We start from the raw sequence: 13,264 nt of genomic DNA on the forward strand, positions 1-13,264 counted from the left end.
TGATGTGATCTTTGGAAAAAAATTCCTGAGATAATAGGGTTGGGATTTTTTGCCTTTCTGTGAAAAGGGTGTGCTCCCAGGCTTTGGTTTGATTGGATGAAGTCAGGTGGATGCATTGATCTTGCTTATTTACAAAGGTGGGGATTTTGGGGGTGGATTTTTGCTGGTATCTGATTGCGACACTGGACTCTAGCTAGACCCTGCTGTTAGGCTGTCACGTGGTAAATGTAGGGCTGCTGCACACTGCAGCCCTTCTTGATCAAGGGATAATTTTGGAGAGAAAGCATGCCGAGATACACGGTGCATGTCCGAGGGGAATGGCTCGCAGTGCCATGCCTGAACGGCACGAACACGATCAGGTGGCTGGGAAAGGAAGCTGTGAGACGGTACATGAAAAACAAACCTGACAACGGGGGATTTGCCTCCGTGGAAGAAGTAAAATTTTACATTCGAAGGTGCAAGGGACTTGGCTTGCTGGATCTTGATGATACAGTGGAGGATGCTCTAGAGGACAATGAATTTGTTGAAGTTGGTAAGCAAAACGTTAAGCAATGCATCGCAGAGTGACTGTTGGCATCTGAGTCAGCAAACTGTCATTTAGTTTATCTAGAACTGCTTCTGAGATAGTGTCAATGATTTTTATGGAAAAATATCAAAATCCACCCTTAGGTTTTAAGTATAGAACTATATAAGGTATATAAGGTATAGAAGCTACAGGATTTATGCACATCATTTGTATATGATATCATATATGCTATATGATTGTATGGGATATGGACCATGTGTCCAAGGGTTGGGTGGCTCTTTTGCCTTTAGAGTACCTTAACTAAGCTACATAGTCCCTTATTTTCCTAGAAGCATACGAATATATTTGGGGCTGATAACTGCATATTAGAATTCTTACAGATGTGTATCACAATGAATAACAACTTAATTTGTATATAGAATACAATGTAATACTGTTCATGTTTATTTCCATATTTCTTCTAGTTATAGAAGGAGATATAATGTCTCCAGATTTCATACCATCTCAGCCAGAAGGAGTTCATTTGTATCCTTTTCTGAGCATTTTGTGGACTTTGTTACAACTCCAGATTTATAATTTTCTAGATTTCCCTGTTCTTCTAGTGTTCATTCTTAAAACCTGTTACCAGCTGTAATTGAATGGTCACTACATGTGAAATCCTGTCTGTCCTTTATTTTCCTTTACAGAACTTTCAGATACAGCAAATACCGAGAACCAGAACAGGTGGGAATTGCCAGTAATTTTACAACTTGGTAACAAATCCTGCTGTTTTACTAGAATGTGCTGAGAGTTCAGCTATTGCTGCATTCAAGAGAGCAGGGGGTGTTAGACTGGCTGGGTCTAGGAATCTAAATTATAATGTGCTGCTTATGTTTTTGTTAGCAAGTTCCTGCCTTATGCATAAGTGTGAGTAAGCTTCCTGTCATTGCTGAGTTTTGACTATTTTTTTTTAAATTCTGATTCTTAAGCAACTTTATACATATCCCAAACTAAAAGGTGATTCTTTGGTGTAGTATATTTCTTTAGATGGCAACAGCCTAACAACGGAGGACTTGGTCAATTTAGGAAAGGGGCTCTACAAGATAAAGGTAAAGATCCTGAACAAACGTAGCTAAAAAATATGTATCTTTCTACAATTAAATAATTATAGATAAAATTCTACTTAAACTATGTTGCAGCTCACACCTGAAGCTGAAACTAAAGTCAAACAATCACGAGAAGTGATTGAAAGGATCATAAAGGAACAGACAGGTGAATATTTTTGCTTCTAACTATTACTCATTTAAAAAAACACTTTATCAAGTTCCCTCCTTAACCAGCAGTGTATGTTTCTTGCAGTTGTTTATGGAATCACAACAGGGTTTGGGAAGTTTGCCAGGACTGTCATTCCAAACAGTAAGCTGAGGTAAGTTGTGGGGCGAGCTCTCTCCATCCTTTCTTTTTGAAAAGGAAGAGGAGGGAGGAGTTCAACTCTGTACTCCGTGGTTAGATGAGAGGGCTGCTTCAGTATTTCCCTTTGCTTTGTGCAAAGTAAAACCTGACAAGACTTTTTTGGGTTTTTACTTTTTTTTTTTTTTTTTTTCCATAGGGAGCTTCAGGTGAACTTGGTTCGTTCACATTCTGCAGGTAATAAGAAATTGCTTGGTGTTTTCCCTTTTCTGCCACTGTTGGTAGCGGGTTGGTAACTGAGAGGGTTACTGTTTCAGGTGTGGGGAAACCTTTGAGCCCAGAGAGATCTCGCATGCTGTTGGCACTGAGGATCAATGTCCTAGCAAAAGGATACAGTGGAATATCCCTAGAAACGCTCCAGCAAGTTATTGAAGCATTTAATGGTAAAAAGATGTTTAAAGAAAATCCCCCTCCCCCCTTTTTTTTTCTCTTCTAACTGTTTCATTAAAGGGTGTAGCTCGATGGATCAAGCTATGGATGTTGGTCTTTTGACTTGGTAGTTGTGAGAGTTCAGGACCAAAGCTCAGCTGTGACCAGTCCTGTAGAAGATCATGGCTAGAGACCATTCTTCTGTTGAAGAACATGGGTGTGAGCAGAAGTGACAGTAAAGGCTGAAAGGGATACAACAGGTAGAAGTTTGGGAAATGAGCCCTTAAGAGGCCAAGTAATTAGTTCAGGGCTCAGCTTGACTGAGAACATCACTGACTGGGCAAGCTCTTACACAAAGGCTCAAGTGTCTAATGTTTGTTCTGTCACATGTGCCACCATCTTTTGGGCCGCCAGGCTTTTTGGGTGGAGCTATTACCACATAGAAAACTGCACGTTTGTGTTTTTCAAGCAGACCTGCTTGAGCAGCACCTGTTTTGTGAGTAGACCGCCTGAGACCTACATAAGCGTTCATGAGCAAGAGCTACAAGGCAGCCATGCAGAACAACATGACTGGTCAGCAGCTCATGTGGCCATGGCTGTCAAAGCAGTTAAAACTGGGTGGCCTTGCCAGATGCTGCGACAGGGAAACCAAAGGGGTGTCTGTGCTGTTCATTAGCTGATGTCTGTTAATGGTCCCTCTGGTGAGGCAAGGCAGCGTGGCTGTGGTGAGCAAAGAATACTTTCTCTCTGCAGTGCTGCCTTCTCTTGCACTCTCCTCCTTCTCCTCCCTCATAAATGAAGGAGCTGCAATTCAGTGTTTAACTCTGCAAAAGAAATGAAACAGACAGATCCCTTTCTTGCTTCTTCTGCAGTTCTCTGGGCTCCATTTCTTCATTTCTACACTTTCGGTGCTCAGGGGGATGGGGTAGGGGGAAGAGGGCTCCAAAGATGGTTTGTAGTTGTTATCCAATGTTTAGCGGAGTGAGAAATGAAGAGGTAGCTTTGTCCACACCAGGTGGTCACCCTGCGATGGAGAACTGAGAGGAGTGATGTTCTACCTGCCTGGCTGTGTGTAGATGTAGATACAGTCACCCTGGGCTGTGGTCCACACACTCCAAAACTAAATGCAGAACTAAGGGAATTTATGTCTTTATAAACTGCAGCTAGCCTGCAAGCAGGGACAAATCTCAGTCTGCAACAAGAGTAGTCCTGTTGGTGCCATTGACCATGACTGAAGGATGTTATTGTGACCACACTCATGTGCTGGCTTCTCTGTTTTCCAAGGAGTATATCAAGGGGAAGCTCTAACAGGAGTAATTTTTGTTTTCTGTCTAGCATCCTGCCTTCCATATATCCCAGAGAAAGGGACAGTTGGAGCCAGTGGAGACTTGGCCCCCCTCTCTCATCTTGCTCTGGGTTTAATTGGAGAAGGAAAGATGTGGTCCCCAAAGAGTGGCTGGGCTGATGCTAAATATGTAAGATTTGTGCAGCTGATTTGCTTTTTTTTTCTACTTTCTGGCTCATTTGCCAAATTGCATGTAACACTGAGAGAAAGAGAGTTTTTGCTCAGACTAATAACATGTAAAAGTCTTTGGATTTTTTGTACCCATTGGCATTTGGATTAGGTTGCTTTTAGTAACTCATCCTCTACCTTGAGGAAGATGGATCCATGAGAATGGAATAATTGATACACATGTCACTGGAGCAGATGTGTATATGGAGCATGTTATTAAGTCCCAAAAAAATACCATCCCATAGTATTGCAACACAGGATACCACAGTGACATCATTTAGGACCTGGAGAGAGGGGTGGGATATGATACCAGCCATGAAAGAACTATTACTACATCTTCGGCTCCATGAACATCAAACTGCTACAACAAACCCAAGATCATCTCTCAGATTCAGAACTTCAGTGCTGAGAGTAACTGGAGATTTATTGGAGGCAGGAAATTATCAGTAAAATTTCTACTGATTTTATAATGGCTTTAAATGAATACACAAGTCTGGACATTTCATTTTTGATAAATTAACTAGAGTTACAAGGAACCTTTAGAGCATCTTCCTTTGCAAGGTAGAAGCTTTACAATGAAATTAAATTTTAATTAATTGTTATTCTGTCACTGGTACATCAGCAGATTGATCTAGTGTTGAATATCTCCAAGTCTGGCCCCTCCGAAGACTTTCATGGTAGTTTGTTCTGCTACACTTATTACTCCTATCCATGAATATTTGAACACCAGATTTATTCATGGATTGATAGCTGTACCATCACCGTAGGTTGGAGAAGTACTGAGAACTCACAGGGAGAAGAGCAGGGAAGAGGCAGGTCAGTGTGTCCCGGACGTGTGGGACCAGAAGTTACAGTTGTACACCTTCGACATATATTACCTCTTCAGTTGGAGAGGTTGAGAGGATTCTAATCAGAATCAAGGTTATACCATTCCCACAAGAGTGATTGCCCTATAGAATAGACATATAGAATAAACTGAGTAAGACTCCTCCTGCCATTGGAGATTTTTCTATGGAAAGGGTTTGGGAATCATTTATAAAAGAATAGTTTATGCCAAACCAAACCTGCTATGAGGTAGGGGCGAGGCAGAACTACCTTCCCAAGATGTTTCCAGCCTTCTCTCCTATTACTCTCTCCCATCAGTATGGGAGATGTTGACAGTATCTCACTTCAGTGCTTCAGTATTACCTTCTTTTACTGGCACTGGTAAATGAGGTGCTAGTTTGGAAGCCCAAAAATGCTGTTCTTTATTTAGCCCAGCAGAAAAAATATTTTAAAATGTTTCTGATATAAAGCTCTTTTTCTCCCATCACTTAAGGAATTTGTTAATATTTTTATATTTTTTTTAATTTATGGAAACATTTAAGAAAAATATTTTTCATTAATTACTTTGTCATTTCTTTCACAGGTTCTGGAAGCCCATGGTCTGAGACCTATTACCTTGAAACCAAAAGAGGTAATAAAGCATAATGAAGCCAGCTGATGGAAAACAATGTCCCGTCAAGCTGTGCATTTTATGATTTCAGGATGATCCAGGAAGATGAGCAAAGGTCTTTAACTCATTCATATGAGAAGAAGAATTATTACAGCATATGGAATGGCTGCAATGAATTTTTCTTAATGTCTGCTCTCCCTTTGAAGGGTCTGGCTCTCATCAATGGGACACAAATGATCACCTCACTGGGATGTGAAGCAGTTGAAAGAGCTGGTGCTATAGCTAGACAAGCTGACATAATTGCTGCCCTTACACTTGAAGTCTTGAAGGGTACAACAAGGGCCTTTGACACTGGTGGGTACTGGGTTTTTCCTTTTGCTTAACAGCTTTTGACTGTTGTGACTGACTGGGGCAGAACCTAACAATCTAACTTGTTTTACTAGATATCCACGCAGTGCGCCCACATCGAGGGCAGGCTGAAGTGGCATTTCGATTCAGATCCCTTCTAGATTCTGACCATCATCCATCAGAAATAGCAGGTGAACACTCTTAACCTTCACCCTCTCAGGTTACTGGGACAGGCTGAGTCTTCTACAGTAGCCCATATGCTTTTGTGTGAGGAATATTTGTTTTTTCCCTCCCTTGTTCCTTCCAGAGAGCCATAGGTTCTGTGACCGAGTTCAGGATGCGTACACAATGCGCTGCTGCCCTCAGGTAAAAACTGACTTTTATTTCCTTTCATAGCAATAGATAATGATGCAGTCTCCACCTCAGAAATACTGTCAATTATGTGCTGTCTGACTCCATTAGAGGAAGCGATTTTATTTTGTTTCTCCCTCACTTCAAAGTTAGTGTTAACGGAGACAGGTAAGTCGTTGATCCCATGCACACACCCATCAGACAGTGTCTGACAAAGTTGTGTTCAGATGTGGAAGAGGCCATGTGTCCAAAGCAAGGTGAAGGTGCTGGTTTCTGTGCTTGCAGACATTGTAGGGCATTTCTTCTGCATTGACGCTAAGACCATGAGCTGGGGAGAAGTGTTTCCAGAAGCAGAGAGAGTATAATATCTCAAATGTACTGGAAGAACTCAATCCCATGAATTTTAACATGAACAAAGCTATTAAATCAGTGGAATTAATGGAATTTAATCAATGAGAGGTTTTGTTTTCTGAGGGGACTTTGTAAGGCTACTTTTCCCTAATAATATTTCTGCCACTGAGTATCTTCCATTTAGGGTAAACCAACCCAGACAAGTAAAGAATGCCATATTCAGATTACCCTTTTAGCCATACTGCCATAATAATAATAAATATAGTCTTTCAGGTATCCAGGATGGGAAGTGTCCCACAATGATGCTCTTGATTTTAATTGCACATTTAAGACCATGTCCATGTGTGGATGTAGAGACTGGGATGATGGGAAGGAGAATGCCTGCAGCTCAGTCAGCATCCTGAAGATGAAGTGTAGATACCAAGCTCAGGTGCTAATGTCTTTTGTTCTAGGTCCACGGAGTTGTAAATGATACAATTGCTTTTGTGAAGGACATCATGATGACTGAAATCAATAGTGCCACGGACAACCCTGTATCTTTTTGATTACTTCATTTCTATGTAAACCTTTTCTTGCCCTGTTTTATGCTTTTCTTCTTTATAATTATTTGTGTAGGAGGCAAAAAAGTCGTAAGTGGCTTTAGCCAAGAGCTACCAATGGTTGCAACAGCAACTTCTCTTCCTTTCCCCATGTCTGCATTGGTGCACGCAAGTGTGTGCTGGGGCAAGGAAACCACGTGTGCATGTGGTTTAACGCATGTTAAACGTTTCCTAGATGAGATTCTATACACTGATATTGAATAGATGGGATTTGGCAACCAAACGGATGTAGTCGGATGGTGACTTGTTATATGAAACATCTGTTGGTGCAGCATGTGTGAAACCTGCACTATAGAGCAAGATTTGTGCTCAGTCAGGGAAGGCAGACAAAAGATGCGTGGCTGGTAAGCCTCAACATGGCTCAGCCTGGTAAACTCTGCACAGTTCTTGCGCTGGCACTGAGCAAGGCTGGATTCACCTCACCAGCATAATGATACTGTATGTAACATCATTTCGATGGCTGGTAAGTATTACTGCTTGCAACGTATCTAAAATGCTATCTGCCATGGAGGGAATCTACCAAGGAACTGAGAAGCTATGCTAGGATCCAAACACATGTGTTTGTTTGCACCCTCTTCCCACCCCTGAACAAAGACCTCATTTTATGTAGTCTGTTTGGAAAAATACATGTCAAAACTGTACCTACAAGTTTGTAGAACTGAGATTGGGTCTTCATTTTCTGAAAAGTGAACATGCAGATGTAATATAATGTGTTTGCAAATAAAAGTCTCTTAGCACAAACATTCTTTCACTTAAGATATTCTGATTACTGACACATATCTGTCATGTAAACTGTATTTCACTCATGTTTGTGCCTTAACTTCTCCTTAAAGATGGTGTTTGCTGAAAGAGCAGAGACCATTTCTGGAGGAAATTTTCATGGTGAATATCCTGCAAAGGTAATTAAGCATTTGGAGGAAAAAAAAAAAAAAAAGTTTCTGGTTTGTTTTTTTTAATTTGTTTGGTTTTTCTGTCATCTGGTTTAATGAGATCTTCTTTTATAGGCTCTGGACTATTTGGCAATTGGTGTGCATGAACTCGCTGCAATTAGTGAAAGAAGAATTGAGAGGCTCTGCAACCCTTCACTCAGCGAACTGCCTGCATTTTTAGTCACTGAAGGAGGTCTGAACTCTGGCTTCATGATTGCACACTGCACAGCAGCTGCCCTCGGTAAGTGCTTGAGCAATATCATCAAGAGAGCAAGCTAGAAAGACCAATTTATATCAAGGCAGTTGTAATTTGATAGTAGATCAAAGGCATCTCACTCCTGTTTTCCATCTCTTCTCCATGTGCTTCGTGCTGTCTGGGTGCAAAGTTTGAGCATTGAGTGAAGCTGCAATTATTTCAGCTTGGGATTCTTTATTCTGCACTAACCCATGGGCATGTTTAGTGCTCTGAGCATGCAAGCCCTTAGGTGGACTTCGGTGGGAATGCTTGTCAGTTTGCATCTTTATGGAGCTGTCAGGGAGTGCTCTGATTTACAGTCACCAACGTAAGAGCTCTAGTTGAAATCAGTGACAGCTGTGTATCCATGAGTCTGCAAATCAGCTCAGATAGGGCTGTAATTAACAGCAAGCGCTGCAGGCAACAAACATACATCTGTCTGACTACTCTGCTGAACCTAGAACCTCTGCTTGAACAGTAAGCAGGGTATACCTCTATTCCTCACTTCTCACTAGCATGGGGACACCACTTGTCTCAAAGCTGGGCCTGATACCCTTAGTACTCGCTGTTTCCATTTGATGGCCAGGTCTATACATCAATATCAGACTCCATAGTCCTCAGGAGACTGGAGTTCCCAGGGCTGGTTATCGGAGGAGCACACTAAAAATAAGCATTAGTGCAATTTTTCCTCTAGTACTTATGACTAAGGCAACAAGGAGCCTGCTGACCACTGGGATATTACAGTTCATAGGTTCAGGAAGGCATGAGCCAACATAAACATGCTATGAGTAGAGATACAAACAGACAAAAGCACAGAAGTTGTCAGATGAATGTGTAGATAAACATCCTGCAGAAAAAAAAGTCGGTGAACTAAATCGATGTGATAAAACAATCCTGCCTAGGGGCCATTTTGGGAAGTGGAGCTGGAAAAAGACTTGAAATACTTGTACCCTTGTTGGAAGGCTGAAAACATTTCCTTTTGGCTGGGCAGAGTTTAGGATGGCTCCAGACCTTAGCTGTTGTTTGGCTTCATGTTTTGCAGCTCACTACTGCAGTCTGCAGAAAGAGATTCTAGGGAGTTTGTGGTCTCTGCTGCAGGGAATTAAAATGACAGCCCTGCCTTCTAACTCATTGCTGCAGTGACACTAGAAGTCCTTGGGTTAAAACCATCTTTCCCTGGTCAAAATAGCTAGGAATTTATCTAAAAGTGAAGTTTGAGCTCTTTCTGTTTTTTTAACAAGGCATTACTAATATTTTTTAAGTCACTCTGCCAGTTTCTAAGGTGTTTGTGTACCATCTAATGTTGTTCACTTCTCTTAACCCTGTTTACAGGGTTAATAGATAAAGCTACAAAAATTTTGCAGATGTTTCACAATGCCACTGGACGGGTCTCTCCCTTCCTCTCTGGTAACACTGCTCCTGCCAGAGCAAACTGTTAGCAGTATCCGCATGCAGCCTCTCTGGGACCTGCTGTTGCCTGCCTGAATGCACCAGCTGGGCTCTGGCCCTGGACTGTGTCACTCCCAGCCTATTTGCAATTGGTATCACCACCTCTCTGTTGCTCTTGTTGCTTTTCTGAAGCCCCTCATTTGGTGAGGGTGCTACACAGCATCCTGCTGGGCTTCAGAGAGAAAAGGTCTGCATGCAGCCAGAGCACCGTGAATGCAGACTTCATTTCTTCTCTTCTGAAGAGCAATTCTCAACCTCAGATTGTTGTCAGATGGTGCCTACAGCCCTTCCTGCAGCCAAATTCCCCTTGCTTTTGGGTGCAGCATGAGACTTACTCCAGGTCTCGCACCCGGCTTTCAAAGCCGGAGCACTCCTACCCTCCTTGCCTCACTACGAGCTGCCCACATCCCTTCTCTGGGCACACACACCCCTGAGAATTTGTACCACGCTCCTGCAGCATCTTCCTGGAGCAAGTTCTGCAAGTGCCTCAGCTCTCATGAGTAGAGACCAGATGCTGATCTCTATGTCTCTTCTTACAACCAGGGTGGGGGCAGTATCTGTGACCAAAACCACAGGGAACCAGTGCTCTTTACAAAGAGTTGCCTTAAAGTAACAGGCAAGACCAGGCTTGTATTTCAGTTATGCTGTCCACTCGTTTTCTTCAGTTTCCATCAGGCCTTTGAGCCAGAGCAACCCAGCTCCAGAGATGGAGGAGGAGTAAGCAGTCTTTCTATATTTGGTTAACATTTGCATCTGAAGACTGATATTGGTTACTGTTTTCAGAGACAATGGTAGTTTTCAAATGTTTATTACAGATTACTCAGTCCAGGTAAAACACTGATGCGTTCTCGAAGAGGAGCAATAGTTGGACCTTAGGTAGTGGATAGGCTCTTTGCTCCAGGTTGGCCATTGCTTCTGCTGTCTAGTGCCCATTCTGTCCTACATTCACTGTGCTGCTTTTTTTCAGTTTCTGAAAACAAAGCCTTGTGCCACCCCTCTTCTGTGGATTCCCTCTCAACCAGTGCTGCTACGGAGGATCACGTGTCCATGGGAGGATGGGCTGCAAGAAAAGCTTTGAGAGTTATTGAACACGTGGAACAAGGTAAAATGAAAATGCTGATTTCCAGACAGGCATCATGTATGTAACTAGATTAAGATATTAGTGCCATTCGTTTTAGATATATTTTAAGAAAAAAGAAGTTAATGCATCTGAAAGAACTATCTAAAGAATATTATGTTAATTACCTACTTTTACAAGTATTTGGATCTTTCTAACAGAAATGAGGTAAATCTAGCACTAAGTGTTTCTTGTGAAACAAAACTGCTTACTGCAGGACACTCAGTGAAACTTTCCTCATGCTTAAGGGACAGATTGCTCCCTTACCTTTTTTAAAATTTATTTAGCAGATAGTATGCTTAGATACAGGTGTCAGCTGCTATTGGAAGAGCAGAGTAATACATGGCACACAAATATTGAACTCGCCCACTTAAGTTTATACATTTTTGTGCTCTGAAGACTTAGTTCTATAGAAATACATTTTTCATGTGCAGAAAAATGAGTTTGAGAAACCGTGTGTTTCAACAACATGCTGAGAAACAGTGTGTCCTAGGTCCAGTTGGTTCACCCAGTTCCTTGCATGAATTGGCTCGTGAAAATGAGAAACTAATGCTAATAACGATCAGGTGTGAGGTAGGCAGATACGGGGCAAACTTCACCAGACAGAAGACTCTTCCAAAGCTCTGTAATTTTACTAGTGCTTTCACATGGGCTCTTGCAAGCTTCATAGGCAGAATTTTCTTTTATAGCTCAAGTCCCTTTCTTCTCAGTCCTAAAGAGGTTTTCCGATTTATGTTAGCCATTAATTTGAATATTCAAGATACCCTGGAAGAGATTCCTGTGGATTTAAGACTGGTGACCAGGAGTTCCTGGCACACTGAAACGTCTGTATGGCAGAGCACCCAAAATCTGCTTGCTGAAGTGCTGGATACCCCCAGCACCATCCATGAAATGATCCTGCTGCTGGGCTGCCTCTCTGGAGTGTGTGAAGCCACTGGTCTTTTCACATTGCCTAAAACCACATCATATTGGCCAGAACAAATGCCAGGGATCACTTTATAAGGGAAACCTCACCTTGAGCTGTGCCAGATCAAATGCCAGGGATAGCTTTATAAGGGAAACCTTGCCTTGAGCTGTACCTGCTGAAAATCCCTTTCACTGTTCTGATTTCCTAGTTCTGGCTATTGAGCTGCTCGCAGCCTGCCAGGGCATTGAATTCCTACGCCCTCTGAGAACGACAACCCCATTGGAGAAGGTCTATGACCTTGTGCGCTCCGTTGTGAGGTAAGATCAGATAAATGGCTCCCCCAGAGGTTACCCATCTGGAGACTGGCTGCTGGCAGTGGTGGTTAATATTTGGCCAATGTTTGCAATGTGTCTCATTACAGGCCTTGGATGAAAGATCGCTTCATGGCACCAGACATTGAAGCAGCTCACAAGCTGCTTGTGGAGCAGAAGGCAAGTGTTGACTTTCAGCACATGTAGTAGGACTGTCTGGAGGACCATGCTGCAGTTCTGGTTTGGAAATACCCTCCATTCACTGGATGGCCTCACTAAAACTATTCCTCTGTCTGGAATGAACGCACCAGATTTTCTGAGATTTGGTTTTCCTTATTTTTAGTGGGATAGATTTAGAAACAAGTTCCTAAAATTGCCCTGTGTAATAAATAGCTTACATTATTAGATCTATCAGGGTCCAGACATAGGTCCAGCTTTGAATTGTTTGAGGGCAGGGTCCTATAACCCCACAGATGTCCAAAGAAGTCAGCAGTCTCTACAGATGGTGATCCTCATTCCTGGGGCAGTGAGTGTGCTCCAGCCTCGAGGCTCTTGGGCATTGTCTGGAAGCAATAAGGCGATGTGGATGAGGGAATAGCGTGGTGAAATGTGTTAACCTGGGCCAAGTGTTTGTCCAGCTCTGGGATCTATTTTATTTGTTTGTAAAATATAAGTAGCAGAACTGAGGAGTAAGCAAATGGGAAAAGAAAATCCTATTTGTGGATTGGTTGGGTTTTTTTTGCCTTGCATCCCTTACAGGAGGAGAGACAAAGGACACTAGAACATTTTTCCTTTTCTGCCTTAAACCCCAGCCACTCTTCCTTTCCTTTTTCTTTGTCCATGCCAGTTGCCATTTTGCTTCCCCTTCTCCTTCATGACCATGTGGTTTTCTAGCAAATGACAGTGATCCTCTCCCAATTATTACACACAAAGCATTATCCTGGTGACAAGATGCAATGTTTTCACCTTGAATCCTTTCACCCTGTTCCCCTGGAGCTATATCTTTTTCCATCCCCTGTCAATTCCATCTACACGCTCTTCCCTAAACCTCACTCTGGCTGTGTCTCTGGTTCTGCTGATCATGTACAGCATATTTACTTAGGTCTCTAGTTCTCGCCTCCGTCCCAGAAACTTTTCTAGAGGGTTTCCTGAACTTGTGCATTGATGTCTTACCTGATCTTTTGTGTTGCCTCTGACTCTGCTGTTTCACTATCTTGTTTCACAGGTGTGGGAAGTGGCTGAACCTTACATTGAAAAGTACAGGAGGGAACATATCCCTGAATCGAGACCCATTTCACCAACAGCTTTCTCCCTGGGATCACTGGAAATGAATATGGGGGTTGGTCACGACCACAGACATGAGGATGAACTTTAA

The 13,264-nt window shown here is 42.4% G+C and overlaps 1 protein-coding gene across 1 annotated transcript; it reads left to right on the plus strand.

Moving 5' to 3' along the window:
- The first annotated feature begins 285 nt into the window (after positions 1 to 285).
- On the plus strand, positions 286 to 13,264 carry HAL (histidine ammonia-lyase). Its single transcript, XM_074901473.1, has 20 exons — positions 286 to 532; positions 991 to 1,051; positions 1,222 to 1,249; positions 1,540 to 1,614; positions 1,705 to 1,777; positions 1,865 to 1,931; positions 2,115 to 2,152; positions 2,233 to 2,358; positions 3,680 to 3,819; positions 5,266 to 5,313; positions 5,499 to 5,646; positions 5,736 to 5,831; positions 5,948 to 6,006; positions 6,795 to 6,875; positions 7,775 to 7,840; positions 7,946 to 8,111; positions 10,522 to 10,656; positions 11,787 to 11,895; positions 12,000 to 12,069; positions 13,115 to 13,264. The coding sequence occupies exons 1-20, from the start codon at positions 286 to 288 to the stop codon at positions 13,262 to 13,264; spliced, it is 1,983 nt and encodes a 660-aa protein (XP_074757574.1).

Source organism: Athene noctua, chromosome 3 (genome assembly GCF_965140245.1).
Source record: "Athene noctua chromosome 3, bAthNoc1.hap1.1, whole genome shotgun sequence".
In the NCBI taxonomy this organism is placed as follows: domain Eukaryota; kingdom Metazoa; phylum Chordata; class Aves; order Strigiformes; family Strigidae; genus Athene; species Athene noctua.